The 17,722-nt window shown below is 39.1% G+C and overlaps 1 protein-coding gene across 1 annotated transcript in view; it reads left to right on the top strand.

Moving 5' to 3' along the window:
• Nucleotides 1–4,268: 4,268 nt before the first annotated feature.
• slc7a9 (solute carrier family 7 member 9) overlaps nucleotides 4,269–17,722 on the top strand; it is a 29,898-nt gene continuing 16,444 nt past the window's right edge. Inside the window, exons 1-5 of the mRNA XM_042225884.1 lie at nucleotides 4,269–5,229; nucleotides 6,456–6,574; nucleotides 12,164–12,311; nucleotides 13,389–13,631; nucleotides 17,575–17,709. Of these exons, the coding sequence (XP_042081818.1) occupies nucleotides 6,470–6,574; nucleotides 12,164–12,311; nucleotides 13,389–13,631; nucleotides 17,575–17,709 (631 nt within the window). The 5' untranslated portion in view covers nucleotides 4,269–5,229; nucleotides 6,456–6,469. The remainder of the gene's footprint in view (nucleotides 5,230–6,455; nucleotides 6,575–12,163; nucleotides 12,312–13,388; nucleotides 13,632–17,574; nucleotides 17,710–17,722) is intronic.

Here is a 17,722-nt window from a genome sequence, read left to right as displayed (position 1 = left end):
GGTGAAACGTCTTCAAGTAACTTAAAGAAGTCCAGACGCTTTTCTTTGCAAGCTCCTTTGACTACGATGACCTGGATGACTGAGAACCTTCACAGACGTAAACAATTAGTATTGTACAGTCAGAAATATCAAGTTATTCTTAATACTGCAGACTTGCAATGAATAAGTTGTCCTAACAGTCATCTTAAGTAAGCTTTACTTAGTTTTTTTGAGGCAACGAGTTTCCTCAATTTTTTTGAGTTCTGGGAACTAACAAGGCTGTACAGTGTACTCAAAATGAGTAAGTTGCCCTAACTTGGTCATCTTATGTAAACTTGATCCAATTTTCTTGAGTTCTGGGAACAAATGAGCCTGTATAGAGTACTCAAAATAAATAAGTTGTCCTAATTTAGTCATTTTTAGCTAAGCTTTACTCAATTTTTTTGAGGCAACGAGTTTCCTCAATTTTTTTTGAGTTCTGGGAACTAATTAGATTTTACAGTGCATGATGTGCTGCTTTTTGATATCTTTTAAATTACTAGTTTTGTTAGACAGGTTCTATTTATGTAATTTCTTTTTTTAAACAGATTTGGCAGGGATTTTGAACTGAGATTTCCCAAAAATGTGGTTAATCATATTTTTCAGGAAAGATCGCATCAAGCTGAGGAACATACAAGTGGAGCCAACTCAACTCAAGCAGCTTGAACATTATAGGCCTTTTTAATATCCTGCCAATTTCAAAGTTACATACGAGTAGCAGGAACAATGAAGACAGCAAAAGTGTCTAGGAATTCTAGTTTAACACTAAACACTTTTTCATCAATCACTAGAGGGTATATTCCTTTGTAATTGTTGTAGTAATCCTCCTCACCTTTGTTGTTGTTTTTTTCTTGTGACACATTGATGGTGGTAGAGTTAAACATCTCCTGGAGGACAGAATGTTCAGACCAGCATTGTTTCAATGTGTTGTTTACCTGCTGCAAAAATCACAAAGAAGCACATAGTAGCATTCCCGGTAAGACCCAGTAAAGTGTGAACTTATATAAATAATTGATCCTGTGTTAACTTCTAAAGTTGTTGAGACACATAATGGACCCCAATCTGTACAAATATACACATTCTTAACTCACTCAAAACCAAATATAATTCTAACCAGATCTGAAGTTAGTTTGGTTTTTCACCTTATTATTATTTCAAACTTAATCTCAAAAATGACATAAAATCATTCCATTTCACTGATGGATCGACAGGCCAAGATACAACTAATAAAATACATGTGGACAGAGGTTGTTAAGGAAAATGTTCTAAAACACTTCTTCAGTAAAGACTCAGAGAAGAGAAACACACAGAACTTCTTGCTAGCAAGGGCAGCCTCCAGACTGAGACTCGCGCTGAGCTTTGCCCTGGTCTTTATTTATACTTCAGTGGTGCGTGCGTGTGTGTGTGTGTGTGTGTGATCAAAGGGTCAGAGTGTGACCCCATAAACAACTTCCCTTAGCCTGCTGGTCTGGAAAATCCAGCAGTTCATCTATATGTAAAGAAGCACTTAAACTAAAACAGACATAGCTACGTTAATCCTGCCGTAAAACAATAAGACAAGGTACGAACTCTCATGCTCCCAGGACGTGGGGGTGCATTCCTGGAGTGCACACCAAGCCTGCAGCCTGTTAGAGATCACACACAATTGATTATATGCCTCTAAGTATACATGGTTGAATATTTCCTAATACAAATAACTACATGCAGTATTCTATCATATGCAAACTTATATCACTAAAAGATTATACTGACTACTAAATACAATTTTCCATTGACAGAGGTCAAATGAAAACTTCAAGATTCTAATGACTAGAGATGAGAGCATGTGGGGGTATATTTGATTGGTTTTTAGGTGTTTAATTGGAACTTTAGGATTATAATTCCTTAATGTAGCTTATCATTATCACTGAGTAACAGATTAAGTGATCTCCATCAGTATAATTTATTATTTATGTGTGATGTTGATGACACCCATAAACACACCCACAGTGTGAACAAAGTGAGGCTTATGCGTAACAAGGCTGAAATGGCTGCCTGTAGTCCAATCAGTAGTGCTGTTGGTGAAAGACAAAAGTCCTCCATAACTCTTCCTTGGCTGAGGTTAGTAGATTTAATACTTGTTAAGTCTAATTGTTGAATGTTGTCATTGTGTTTCTTAAATTTGTCTTGGTTCAAACTGTAGGATCAAAGCCATTCCTTTGTTTCTGACCACTTCTCCAGCCACTCTGTGCTTTTGGAGGTTTTACTGCAGATACATTCTATCTGGAAGATCTGTTTCTTGTGTTGTAGCTTCCTGCTTTTACGACCCTTTTGGTGAGCAGGAGGTCACATACACACACACACGCACACACATTCTCACACACTCACCCAAACACACACATGGACACACATAGACACACACACGTTCTTGCACATGCATACACGTGCCTACACATACACACATAGTGCCTTGTCTTTGTAATCAAGAGGGGTCTTACGAGGGGAGGTGCTTTTGCTGTGATGTGTATTGTAACAGTTTGTCAATAAATAGCTGCGAGGGAAGCTGCTCTTTGAAGGATTTGGGCTATGGGACAGGTGAGGAGTGTGAGCTCCAAGAGCTGCTTTTTGACTCTAAACTAGCGGGGCATGTGGAAACATAGACCCAACAATACTTGATAAAGCATTTTAATCTAGATCACATACAGAAAAAAACAAACAAAAATAAAAACATTTAATATGGAGTCATCTTTGAATTTGCATCAATGCCTGCACAAATCAAACCACTCAAAATAAAAATTAAAAAAAGATTGTTTGCAAATTTTAACAAGCTGCTGTAAGGAAGTATTCCTCCAACAAGAGATCTGTCAGTTTAAATATTTAAATTAAATATACAAGTCCTTCAAGAAGGAAATTCAACATGGAGATGTTGGTAATTCTCAGTTAGCTGTATCTACAATTTGAAGAAAATTCAATCAAAGTGGAAAAGGTATTAAGGCGAAACTATACAGGTGGACATGGGAAGATGTGTAGGACATGGAAATATGCTTTGAAAAAAAAAACAAGCACAACAGGAAAATTGTAGTCAAATTTGTGAGAGAACTGTAAGATATGGGCTAAATGGATTTACATACAAAAAAGCCAAACAAAACCAGTACTAACACCTAAACAAGAGAAAACAAGCTTGTAATGGGCTAAAGAAACAGTCACTGAGTGCAGATGATTGGATTAAAGTGATGTTTAGTCATGAATCACGCATCTACATTTGTCATGGAGATGACACAATTCCAGTAAAACTGAATGCCTGACGTAAACACGTGAATTTCCCCATTCATTTATGTAATGAGTCAGCATGTGGTAAAAGTCCAAGGGAGATGGCAACAACCACCACAACAACTACAACCACATTTTATTTTTTTACAGATACTAGTATTTTTTTTATTTGACTCTATGCGTCTATCTCTGTGCCGCTTTAAGACTGAACCCCCCCATCCTGTGGAGCTAATAAAGGATTATTTCATCTTATCATGTCTTATCTGAACCACAGTTATCATTATTGCAAATCCCCTAAGAGCCATAGTCCATCATCTCTTAAAACAGATGCGTATGAAATGACATAATTAAACAGGTCATTGTCTGCCCTTATCACAAGGCACAACAATTCTGCAATGTTCACTTTTGTTAAGGCATTTGTTTGAATTTGCACTTGCATTTACATCACAGATCATACAAGATTATTCACATAAGACATAATATGATCCTATATATGTTGGGTCTGTGTTTCCACAAGCCCCGGTAATTCTAGAGACTTATTCATCATGAAGAAAACAAGACAGTCGATCGATCAATTATTTGCGCAAGGGAGGCCTCGTCTGTGTCCACCACGAAAATGACCTCTAGATCTGACCTCCTCCTGCTGCCTTTTATTGAGAGACAGTTCACACAAAACACGTCAGAACAAAGCCACGCCCCCTTGGTTCCAAGACAAGGCATTGTATGTATATGTGTGAACTTCTGTATCTAAGTAATGTGTGTGTGTGTGTGTGTGTGTGTGTGTGTGTGTGTGTGTGTGTCAGACCTCCTGCTGACCAAAGGGTCGTAAACGCAGGAAGCTTACATCAAAAGCACAAGGATGTGTCTGTGATAAAAGACTACAGCCCCCCACCTAGAACCTCGAGAATCTGGGGGGAAGGACAGTGGAATTTCTTTCATCAGAGTTAAAACAATGTACAAATGGTAAACATAAAAATGACAAACATTTAACAATTCATTCACTCTAACAATATACAAAGCTTTCTCATTTTTAGCTTGATTCACTCATTTCATTGAATATTAATGTCTGTAATAGAATCTGTGGATGTCATAATGAAGCAAAGATTTGTATAATAATATCTGAAGGTATATTTAAAGGTGACCTAGTCAGAGCTAACTTTACAGCCTAAAATACATGTTCTTTCAGAGGTAAAAGAACATGTATAGTGGAAAGGGAATGTCAAACATGAGCACACAAACTCACAAATGTTCAAGCACACAACTGCAGGGGTGTCACATATCCTTATCAAAGAGGCATTGTGAAGGAAGTCAGGCTAGGTAAACTCAGAAGGAAGGAATTCTTTCAGAGTATCAAAAAACAAAACAGAAAAAAACGTAATAGGTGTTTTGGTTGTGTCACTTTTAGTTTCTTACTGGGATTCTTGGAGTGCTCACTGAGTAACAGATTAAGTGATCTCCCTCAAGAAACAAAAGGGTATAAATTAAATGAAATAAAGCTTATCATGTGATTTTCTTTTTTTATGGTTATAGTATTGCCGTCAGACTCTCACTATATTCTTACTCTCAGTTACTGTTTTACAAAGTTGGGGAGCTGCATATGTATAAAATTTTGCTATTGCACAATATTATGAGTTAAGAAAATCTGCTGTGTAATTCAAAGCAGTACCTTTTTAAAGCTTCTGCTCAATAGATTTCATGAAGCTAGAACTTCGCCTTAACCCATCCCCCTTCTCATGTAGAGCTGTCCAATCACATTTGGGAACCTCCCACCAGAGGAGTTACTCAGTCTCATGGAGATTTTCGTTTTTTCCCCCCCAATTTTCATCAGACATTTCTGCTCTACTTCACTGAACTTAGCTTAACATAATTTGTGTGTTCACAACACTGCACTTGGGTTTGGAAAAGCTGCATTCAAGGTTCATGGACCAACATTGAGGTTTTTGTTTTCTTCAAGTAAGTTAAGTAAGTTAAAACATGTTTTTTAAATGTGCATTTCTTTATAATCATGTATTACATAGTATGTGATAGTGGTGATGCAGAGCTACTGTTAAATGTAATTACATTCAAGCAATTCTTTCCTACAATTTGTATTTAAATATTATCACTGAGTGTCAGAGTAAGACACATTTCAGCTCTCCCCATTCTTTTTATAATGTTTGACTTACTGCCGGTCTGTACCAGTTCTCCTAGTATGACTAAGTTGGAGTCTATGTTTACAATAGTAATATATTCACAGTTTTCCCCAGTTAAAAAGCATATGAAGCATATGAGCTGATCATTACTGCACTAAAGAGCACCAAATCCAAATTTTACAAAATCCAAATTTTACAAATCACAAAAAAATCACTAAAATTAACCCTTTGACTCTCAAATAGTTAATGAATGTTAAGGATTACAGTTAATACAGCTCTAAGGGACATTTGTTAAAAATTGCTATTATATTTGTTTAAAAGCTCCACACAAACAATGCTTACATGCTGAATCACCTTATAATAAACTTAAAATCAACCCAAAACCCTTCTAAAGATATTTTAGGGATCTCTTTAAGGCTGTTATTGAGCTGCTCTATTGATGATTAGTCTAAGATATCACTGCATGAGGTTAATACTGTGGTGAAACTCTTTAAACTCTGTCATTTACCCATTATATTGTATATTGTATAGCTTTCTTGTTATATGTAAAATTGTATTGTATTTATTTATTTAAATTTTTACTTTTTAATTATTTTACCTGCATTTTTTAATCACTCTTATATTTAAATGTTCATTTGCTTTTTTATCTAGGGATTGAGAGTAACATAGTTTCTATTCTCTGTATGTCCTGTACATGTGGCAGAATTGACAATAAAGTTGACTTGACTTGACTTGACTTGACTAAAATCAAAATTTGTGCAATTGAGCCACATCTGTTCCTGGTAATGTAATTAAATCTGTAAGATTATGGGAATCAATGTGTGAACAAATTTAGTTTTGATTTGTCTTTGAGTGGATTTTTAGTGAGCTCTTGTTTCTGAGAGTCACTGTGTATCTTGATGAAAGGGAACATTTACTGCCCATGGAAGAGCATAGTTTTCCCTCTAAACGTTATCATGTCATGATAACCTTTTATAGGGACAACAAAGATGTGTTTCCTGTAAAAGTTAATGCAAGTGGTCTGTAATGTGTGTCAACACTTATGTTACCTCATAGACCAGTGTGTTGCTATGGATGAAAGTGGAATAAGGAAGAGAAAGGAGTCACAGAATGGCTCCACTGACCTTACCAAAGACAACAAGGAGGTGGTGAAGGCCGTTGCCCTTCAAAAAGATGTAAGTATGAACCAGTGTGCTTGACTTTTATATACATGCAGGTTCCTGAGAACAAGTCTCACTAAATTTTCACACTAAAGGATCATCCTTACCTTTTACAATAATTGAGCCTTGGAACTGAGTACCAGGCAGTACCACAGCAAGCGTCTCTACAGATTAACTCCATAATCATCCACTCAGCAGTGCAATCCAGACCCCTAATAAGCTCCATAAGACCTAAAATAAACTTATGGGAACTGAAAGGTTTTCTCAGGTTAAAATAGGATTATTATGATAGTCGTTGCTCTCATCCTGGAAAAGTCCATTCACACATATTTTCCTGCAGACTTCTGTAATTCTCTTTCTGGCATAAAGAAAAGTCACTGGCTTTGTATCTTTATATCAAGCCCCACCAGATCGCTGTTTATTTTAATAGATCTTTAAGATTTTACCCAATGTTTGCATCCTTATATCCTCAGGTAGGGCCCTTCTGGGAGGGCCCTAAAAGTGACCACACCCTAGGCTTTAGAATGACCTACCTGAAGAGATAAGGCTTAGAAAATCAGTTACTTTGGTCTCTTCTTTAAACACATTTTATAGACTTGTTTTTATGTGATATTGCTTTTTTATTGCTTCTTAATTCTGTCTTCTTTTATTATATCGGCATTTACAGTCATGGTAAAAGTAACCCTCCATCAATCCTAATTCCAGTCGGGCTACCAAAATCTATCTCTGCCCTGCCCGTCGGGCTATCATAGGAAGGAAAATATATGTCTATGCTTTTGCATTCTTTCGCCAATGTAGCTGAGTAATTATGTCATTGGCATCGATGAGCCACTGTCAATATGTGACATATTGAAATTGCGTTTGAATTTGCGCTTGTTTTTTGCTTTCACTTTCATTTTGCAATTGTGCTAACGGTGTGTAGAGAGCAGCAGCACTGATTGGTGAGTGACGATTAATTGCGCACCAATTCCTCTGACATCGTCTTATCACTCATTAGCTTACTATTCAAAAGTGACAAGTGAAATCTCTCGCAGCAAGCTTAAACATGTGAGAGGTTGAGTGTGCAAAGAATCGCTGACCGTTATGTAAGTATGTGTGTAAAAGCAGCAGGATTTACGCTGGTATTTTAGTTCTGCTCAGCCAAATAAGACAGGTCAGGGTGAAGAAGGGGCAGCTAAAGAAAAGCTTACCACAAAACGGAAAAGTTAGGACAAATCAGACTATGAGGCAAAAAGAAAGCGCAGCTTTTTTGGTTTCATGGACACAAGAATTTCTGTGGCTGGAATATGACAAGCTAAATAACATGATGTTCTGCCAGGCATGTTGTGAGTTTCATTTGATTTCTGAGTCGACAAGCGCCTTTGTTACTGGGACCAGTAATTTTAAGAAAGACCTCATCAGAACCCATGAGAAATGCAAGAAATGCATTATTGCCCAGTCTGCAGTATCTTTCCCAGAACAAACGGCAATTGCAAAAAAACATACAAAAAATAAACCAAGCACAACAAGAACTCCTGAAAAAGCTGTTTAGAACAGCGTGCTATATTGGAAAGAGTGAACTACTATTGGCAAAATTTAGCAGTCTTTGCAAACTTCAAAAAGCAAATGGCCTAGATCTTGGTTCCACTTGCCTCTTACCCATGACTTCAGTGGAAATTTAAGATTCAGGATCTGACACAGACTGATTCTTACAAGTTCATAGAAATTTCTGTTCAATTTGAACCAAGTATTTGAGTTGATGGTTGTAATTTTTATACAGTTGTTGTGATTTGTATTTTAACAATTTTTTTGATTAATTTTTGTTTCCATTCCAATATTATACATTAAAGTATAATATTGTAACGGAAACAAAACATCAATCAAAAAATTGCTCTCTTTTTTTTATTCGGGCTACTAAATTTATTTTGGGCTTCCAAAAACTGAAGAATGCCTGCCCGAATGGCTACCAGAGATTTTAAAATTTTGCGAGCCTTGTCAAGACAGTAAAAAAAATATCCAGTCCTTACCAGGTACTAAAATGATTTAAATAAACATTAAATCAACAAAACACATAGCATATTATAATGTTTCATTATTTATTTACCAAAAACTGAGCCAAAATGCAGAAGCAGTTTGTGGACAAACTAAGTACACCCAATGATTCAGTATCTTGTAGAACCACTTTTATTTGCCATAACTTGAAATAACTATTATCTTATTGGTCTCTCACATTATTGTGGAGGATTTTTCCATCTAATTTTCTTTACAATATTGCTTCAGTGCTCTAAAGTTTGTAGATATTTGTTTATGCAGCTTTTCAATTAGGTTCAAGACTTAGACAGGGAACTTCAGCACCATGATTAGTTTCTTTTTTCAGCCACTTTGTTACAGATTTGCTGATGTGTTTGGGGTCATTCTCCTGGCTCATAACTCACTTTTGGTCAAGCTAGCTGTTGGACAGATAAATCTGACTCTAGAATACTTTTGTATACAGGAGTTAGTGGTTGACTAAATGACTACAAGGTGCCTAAGTCACCTAAACCATTACCCTTCCACTAGTGTGCTAAATATTTGTCAAAAGTTGTTTGTGTTGATATGGTGTGTCTAAAGGACATTGTTCCCTAACAATTTCACCTGGCAACCCATGCAACTTTTCAAACTTTAGCTGTGTTGTCATGTTCTTTTTAGATACAAAAGGGTTTGTGTCACGATCTGAGGAGACAGACCGTGCGGTGGTGTGTGGTGGACCCAGGTGCGAACACAAGAGAGCAGGTTTCAAACAAAGCAGAAATACTGTGACTAAACTGAACTTAAACTAAACTGGAAGCAGATACTGATAAGCTATGAAGACTACGTTCACACTGCAGGCGAAAGCGCATCAAATCCGATTTTTTTTACCCTATGCGACCCATATCCGATCATGGTATGACAGTGTGAACGGCGCAAATCCGATATTTTCAAATCCGATCTGGGTCACTTTCGTATGTGGTACTGAATCCGATACATATCCGATGTTTTAGAAAGCGACTGCTGTTTGAATGGTCAAGTCACATTAAATCCGCCTTTTACGTCACCGACACAAGACTGAAGCCAATTCAGCGCCGGAGAAGCGCCCGAGAAGACATCGCGAACGCTTCCTGGCCATCCAGTGTAGATGCCAGTGAAACTGTTGGGAAGACAACGTAAACATTTTATTTGTACTGTATAATCTGCAGATTCTGACAGAAATCTGCAGCTATCCTTTGAAGCACCGCTCCTCTCTTAAACAGCAATAAGGATCATTGTTAGGTTATTTACATTATTATGTAAATAACAAAAGAACTTAAAGCAAAATTTGGGAAACGTGAAGTCCGAAGTCTTTATATTAAGGGCCATCAGTCAAACAATACTGTTGCTCTGGGTCTAAACAGAGCGCGTTGTGTGTGACATCTTCTTTTGCGCATGCGGGCCGCTTTGAGCGTTCACACTAGAGCGCGTTTGCTGTCGCATTTTATTTGTAGTGTGAACGAGCAGACAAAAAAATCGGATTTGATCAAAAAATCGGAATTGAGCATTAAGACCTGCAGTGTGAACGTAGCCCAAGAAAACCATGAAGATGACTGTAAAGACTGGCCGTGAGGACATGGAGGGTGGGAACACAGACGACGCAACACAGACTGCATGAAACACAGAGATGACATAAACAACTAAGAAACAAAGGGCTAAACAGCACCCTAGAAATTAACTAGACGAACTAAGCTAAAGCATAAATGAATACAAAAGATACATAAAACTCAACACGGGGTCACACGACCCAGGACCATGACACTTTGTCCTTCCAACCCTTCTACACAAACCATGTTTGTATAGTCTTTTTCAAATCGCACTGTCATGATCCGCAACATTTAACATGCTAGCGGAGGCCTGTGGATTCTGAGACGCAGCTCTTGTTTTTTGGGGGGTCTTTTTTCACCTTAGGGTGAATTTTCTGGAATATTCACTCTTGAAAACATTGGGAAGTGTCTTGAAACCTCAGATTTATTGGCAGTAATAATTGCTTCTTTAACATTTTTACTAATGTCTTTCCTTTACAACATTGTGTTATCAGACACTTGAATGCTTCAGACCCACAACTTGACAATGTTTCTGCTCTTAGAAGTGGTCATACTTGCTGATGATCAGTTAATTGTGTAAAAGTGTATTTGATTATTGGCATTTGGCTGGTACTCAATTCTCACTGAATGAGGTATACTTAGTTTTCTATTATTATTATTTTTATATACTGCTTTTTGAATTTTGGCTTAATTTTTGTTAAATAAATGAAAAAGTATAATGTTTTGTGAAACCATTTTTTCCTATTATGTTTTGATAAAAAAAACAATTAGAATTGAAAGAGTGTGTAATTTTTATTTTATTTTTTCATATTGATTGTGTGACATTCCTCCTGTGTTCTTACTGTTAGTGGAATGTAAGCTGAACTAGTTAATTATCTCTTTGGTGCCACGGACACTGGTCAGTGACCTGGATTCAATAACCCCAGGATGTGTCTTTTCTGTATTTCTTTATTAATCAATACAATATAATAAATATACTATCAAGTTAGGTTTGCCTTTAGCCAGTTTACATTACTCATGCTGGTTTACTTGTGAAAATGTAATAGGATTAGCCAAATTCTTGGAAAATACTAACTGAAAACTCAGAGGTTGTTGGTTGTTGTGTTGATCCTTGGATCCTCCTCCAAAATTATTATGATGATATCAGATCAACACCAACAAAGGGATATCAGGGTGTGTGCTGACATGCCTCTGAAACATTGTGGTCAAGGTGGTGTCTTTGAATGTGCAAACTAAAGTGGTGGTCATCCTTTTTATGAAGACGGGACCATACTCTGTATCCTCCCTTACAAGATGCATGCAAGGGTACAAAAGAGAAGAGTCTGCCCCTTTGTTGGACCTCAGATTCAGAATGAAAAATGTGGTTTCACTCTGGTTGAGGAACATTAAACCAGCTCTTTGCTCCTCTCAAGGATACTTGGGAAATTTCTAAACAAGTATAGAGATGACAAGCCTCTCTGTTTTTTGTTTTTTTTTCATGACTGGGTAAGGCTGTATGAGATCCACAGAAAGATCTGGAACACTTTTGCAGTGATTTAGACAAAGTACAAGTTTAGTGTATTACCCTTATCTCTTGCCTGATCTATCTATAGTGACTAAAAAATGAAATTACCTATAAAAGTGGCATTGCTGTTTGTTTTCACATGTTGTGAGATGTGAGGATTTTGCCTTTAATGATAAGGGACTTCTTCATCTTTAATTTAGTCTTTAGCAGCTTACTCTGCCTCACTCAGCGTGGCAATGTAATGATGTCTGATTCAACCAGTTCTTGAGTTTAACTGCTGCTGTCAACCAACTTAAAATCAAAATATGACACGGAAATGGTGCATCAACTATTTCCACTATTATTTCAGATTCCAAGAGCTGAAGCACAGCTACGCATTAAACTGGTGTTGCTAAAAAAATTATTATTTTATAATATAATTATGATGTTATAGAACACATGGGAATGATAGTTTCCTGAAAACAGTTACTGACATTAAATAACTGAAAAAACACATTAATATTTTTTATTTTTCATGTGCTTGCTTAGGTTGGTCTGCTGAGTGGCATTTGTCTCATTGTGGGGACTATGATTGGCTCAGGCATTTTCATTTCCCCAAAGTCTGTTTTGCTGTACTCGGGAGCTGTGGGACCTTGCCTCCTAATCTGGACTGCTTGCGGCGTGTTATCTACTCTTGGTGAGACCAACATTTTAACTCATATTTCATTGTATTCAGCAACCAGTTCTGTTGCTATATCAGGAATCTAATATTCTTTTCAAGTCATGTAGACAAATAACGATGGTCAGAATAGGAACAAGCTCACACAGTATCACCTTTTGTTTTCTGCCAGGAATATAATTTTTCATTGTGGAAGATGTTTTTACTGGCTGTTGAAGTCAAAATCGTTATTGTGAGGATTTTTAGTGCACATTAGTCTTCAGATCAATTAAGCTCACAGATACAAAGGAGATGTTCCCGAAAAGCGTAAAGAACATCGTTGTTTTATCACTCAGACACTGTGAACTGTTTGATGTGAGAAAACAATTAAATGGGGAAAAAATAACAAAAGATGTCTGATCTAAGTCAGTAAAATTTTTGTTTTGTACTATTTATACTAGCACACGCTATTTAGTATGGCTTTAGTTTGTATTTCAGTTATGTTGTATTTAGATTTTGATTATTGTAGTTTGACAGAGTTTTATATAAAATGGGTTCCATCTAATCTGGATTTCCTGAATCTAATTATATGGATCTGAAGCTATACTTTCTGGTCAACCTAACTTGAAAGCCCAGAAATTGGGTGGCACACTGGTGAAGTGTGTGTGTGTGTGTGTGTGTGTGTGTGTGAGTGAGTGAGTGAGTGAGTGAGTGTGTGTGTGTGTGTGTGTCTATATATCTATATATCTATATCTATATAGATAGATATAGATATATATCTATATATATCATATATTACATATATTTCTGGAAGCACAAGCACCTGCAATGTAATGCAAAAATTTAGAAAAAAAAAAAAATTTGAAACCATTTCTTTTGATCTTATTAAAACTAAAATAAGAGGTGAAGAGCATTGAAAATGAGAGCATAAGAAGCAAGGGAGATATAATGACAGCGATTGAGTGTGCCAAGCATATATGAGTGTCACAGACATGCAAGGTTTCTTACCACTGCTTTGAATGCATGGACTCATACAAAGTTTTGAAAGTCCCTTCTTATATGTTGTTTTACAACTTTCCTTTCTGTGTTTTTGTGTTTTTATGTGTGGCTGCATAGGAGCACTGTGTTATGCTGAACTTGGAACCATGATCACCAAATCAGGCGGCGAGTACCCCTATTTCATGGAGGCTTTTGGCTCTATTGTTGCCTACCTTTACTCCTGGACAACTATTATGGTGTTAAAGCCTTCATCCTTTGCTATCATCACACTGAGCTTTGCAGAATATACCTCTACTCCTTTCTACCCTGGCTGCTCTCCACCTTTAATTGTCACCAAGTGTCTAGCAGCAGCGGCTATATGTAAGTTCATGCTTGACAGCAATAAACTATACACAAGTACAGAGTCACTTTAGAAGTTCATACATGACTATACTTTACAATGGAAACCACAAAGTGATTGTGAAGACAATCGGTTTTCAGGCCACATTAGCCATTTCAAGCTAATGTGTGCCTTACTTTGTAAGGTGTCCAGAACGATGTCACTCTCCAATTTGCAGATGTAAAAAAAATACTTTTATTGAAATTAAAATAATTAAAGCCAACTGTGATGCCTACACACAACTCAGACCACACAGTATTCTTGCTATGGGTTTTGTTACAGATTCAAATATTGGGGATGGATATAAGAGGAAAAACCAAAATAACAACACTGGTCCGGCCGGGTTGAGTCAAAACGATGATTTTAATGATCACACGCGTGGGAGATGGACACTGTACGCAGACAGCATCAGATCTCAAAATGGTGGAGCATTGATCAAACTCTTATAGCCTCTAGTGGCCCCCACCTAATCATAAAAGCCTAAACATTCACATTCTTTCTCTCACACAGCGCCTAAGCTACGACCTTGGCTCCCTGTTTATCTGCTCCTGCTGAGATGGGGCAGAAAACTCCAGTATGTTGTGTTCTCTTCTAATCAGACAAATAAGGCGATGACTTTCTGCGAACAGTATTTCTTATAACTCAGCAGTATAATGCATCATAAAACAATATCATTCATTCACAATAAATCAGCAGTCTAATGTAATGCAAATCAGTTTAACAAATGCAATAGTTATCACTTTCTTCTAATTCAGGAGAATAATGCAAACTAAAACTACATAATAATTCACAATCTTTAATTAGGGGTATTACATGGCATAAAATAATATTATAATCCCACAGTTTCTTTTGTTTGTTACGCTTCCACAGTGTTTCGGGGTAAACACTTTCCAGCTGACTCCACTCTCCTGTCACCAGCTCCTTCTCACTCTGTCAGCTTCTGGCTGATGTACAAGATCGGTCACTTTACCCCCCTTACCTGCAGGGACAAAACGGCCAGCCCTCCATTCGAGGTGTCTGTTTGCAGGACAAAAAGGGAGGAAAAAAGTTAGGTGTGGGGACCTCCCCACAGAAGAGCTTCTTCACCTACACAAATGCCGCCTGACACCACTCCATCCACTGGACCAGATCTGGTTCACCCTTCCGGGCATGAACCTGTGGTAGTACACGACCAGCCCCAAGAACCGCCTCACCTCCTTCTTGGTCTTGGGACACGGGCAGGCTGTGATGGATGCTGTTTTCTCCATCTTTGGGTGCACCTGTCCGCCCCCAAAGTGGTATCCCAAATACTGGACCTCCCTCTGTTCAACTGCACACTTCTTCAGGTTGGATCTGAGCCCAGCTGCCTCAGGGACTCCAGGATCCCAGCCACCCATTGCACATGCACAAGCATGACTATGGATGATAACATCTTCCACGTAGGCAGCAGGATATGAAGCGTGTGGACGCTACACCTGGTCTATGAGGCACTGGAAGGTGGCTGTGGCACTGAACAAGTCAAACGGAAGTGTTACAAATTGGTACAATCCTTACGGAGTGGAGAAGGACATTCTTTTCTTGGACTCTGCAGACAAGGGAATTTGCCAGTAGCCCTTGGTTAAATCCAGTGGCATGAAAAATTCAGCTGTGCCTGACTGGTCCAGAGCCTCGTTGTCCTGGGGCATGGGGTAGGCATCACATCATGACACTTCATTCACTTTGCAGTACAATGCAGACCCATCTTTTTTCACCACAAGAACTATGGGGCTACACCACGTAGTGTGTGACTCTTCTATTATCCCCATTTTTATGTTCGGGTGTGTTTTATGTTCAGGTAACCTGTATAGCTGTGAACGCACCGTCACACCAGGCTGAGTTTCAAAATGGTGCTCTATGAGAGGTTCATACAGCCGGACAGGGGGCAAACACATCTGCAAACAACATCTGAGCCTTTTCTTAACCAGGCTCACCAGAAAGTCGGTTTCCACCTCTCTTCATGCTTGCACAATGTTGAGATGACATATTTGTGTGGCTCTTCCCCGACCGCACCACCTCACAGTTAATGTCCCGTAATCATCATGTCCTTGTCACTTGGTGAGTAACTTTAAGCTTAAAGAAGGAAGTAATACAAGCACTTTGTCTCCTGGTGAAAATTGCCCGAGTCAGCGGTGTTGACGTTCCCGGATCTGGAGTATATTTTCCCCTGATAACCTCCTCAAAGTGTGCAGCTTTGCTCTCAGGTCCAGGATGCATTGAATCTCATTTTTGGCTTGGACCTTTCTATCAGTTTTCTTTAATCAGGTGCAACATCCCCTGTGGCTTTCTGCCGAGGAGTAGCTCAAAGGCTGAAAGTCCTGTGGAGCCCTGGGGAGCCTTCCTCACTGCAAATAACAAAGGGTCTAACCAATGACCACAATTGCATTCATCCTCGTGAATGAACTTAAAGTCTTATTCAGTTACTCCACCAACTCGTCAGTTTGAGGGTGGTAGACGCAGGTCTGAACAGATTTAATGCCCAACAATTCCTACAACTCCTTAAGTGTGTGAGACATGAATGATGTGCCCTGATCAGTCAGTAATCTTTGGTGATCCCGACTCAGGAGATGACCTGAAACAGATAAGCATTCCAGGAGGTAATACCCAGAGTAGACCATCCACCGGATAGCCATTCGTATTGCATCCCTGGCAAATTGTTCCCAGAAATAGGGGATGCAATAGGCGTGAGTTATCTGCAGCCTTAACTGTATGCATTTTTCCTTTAAATTTTATATGCAGCGGTACAATGGGAAACTTGCGAAGATCCCCATGACCACAGTTCACCTCATCCACTCCGCCTTCACTAGTAGCCCATTCGCCATGGGGCATTATTGAAGGCAGAGTGGATTCACCACCAGGGTTTAGTGGACCGGGGTCTGTGTACTATCCATGTCCACCAAAACCTACCTTGACACCTTACTGGAATGCTGTATGTCCCTCTTTGACCAGGGGAGGGGTTTGGAGCCCCGGGTATGCGAAACACCTCAACAGACACTCCCGTTTCAGATCCCGGGCGCACTCCTTCCAGCACTCCAGGGCCTGGGCAAGCAGACCAGGTAAAAATTGGTTTGTTGCATGAAGCATCAGCGACCGCTCCACGGGGGAGGGGTCGGGGAGCCTCTGTCTGAGTGCTTGCATGAGCTGTGGTCTGGTAGCTGGCTGGCTGTGGCTCTCTGCTCCCTTGGTCTGCGCAGCCAGGTGGTCCTCCGCAAGTGTGACCGCAGCTTCCAAGCTTGTTGACCGATGGGAGCAGACCCATCGTGCCATTTCCCTGGGCAGCCCTTCAATGAACTGCTGCAGAACCACCAGTTCATGGTGGTTTCCCTCTGACAGCCTGGGCTACAGCCACCTCACTGCTGTGTCATTCAGTTTCCAGGACCACATGAACAGTTGTTCCACTACCTTCATCTGACTGTCCCGAAACCGTTCATGGTGGTCTTCCGGGGAGAGGCCCAAGTTATCCATGATGGCCCAGCAGATGCCCTTGAAGCTCTATCGTAAGGCCAGTGGCAGGCTCATTTGAGGCTCATCCTTTCCAGAGAGCGGCGGCAGTAGCCACGATGCTCACTCTGCAGGAGGCCACTGTTATGCCTCCAGCGTGGCTTGGAAGACCCGAGGGTCATCACCCTCTCCCATCCAGTATATCGTCACCGCCAGTAGATGATTGGGCAGCAACAAAGTGACCCTCAACAACCTCTCCAACACCTATGTCAATACTCAGTCTGGTCCTGAAGTCTCTACAGTTGCTGCTGCTTGCTCCACGTGCATTTGCACTCACATTCACACCTTTGGTCAATTTAGAATTATCAGATAAACTAACCCCTAATACCAAGTCTTCTTCGAAAAATGTGTTTAATTATAAATGTATAGGTGGGAAAATATATGATTACATTTTCTGTTTTTTTGCAGTGATCATCACATCCATCAACTGTTTGAGTGTCAAACTGGCAAGTTATGTGCAGAACTTCTTTACTGCAGCCAAACTTGTAATCATTCTTGTCATAGTTGGAGCAGGAATCGTTCTGTTGGCACAAGGTCAGTCTTCTTATAGATCTTT

Source organism: Haplochromis burtoni, unplaced genomic scaffold (assembly GCF_018398535.1).
Source record: "Haplochromis burtoni strain Fernald_Lab_line unplaced genomic scaffold, NCSU_Asbu1 Contig_187, whole genome shotgun sequence".
Taxonomy (NCBI): Eukaryota; Metazoa; Chordata; class Actinopteri; order Cichliformes; family Cichlidae; genus Haplochromis; species Haplochromis burtoni.
Note: the sequence above shows the minus strand (reverse complement) of the source record. Positions and strands in the feature narration are given on the sequence as shown.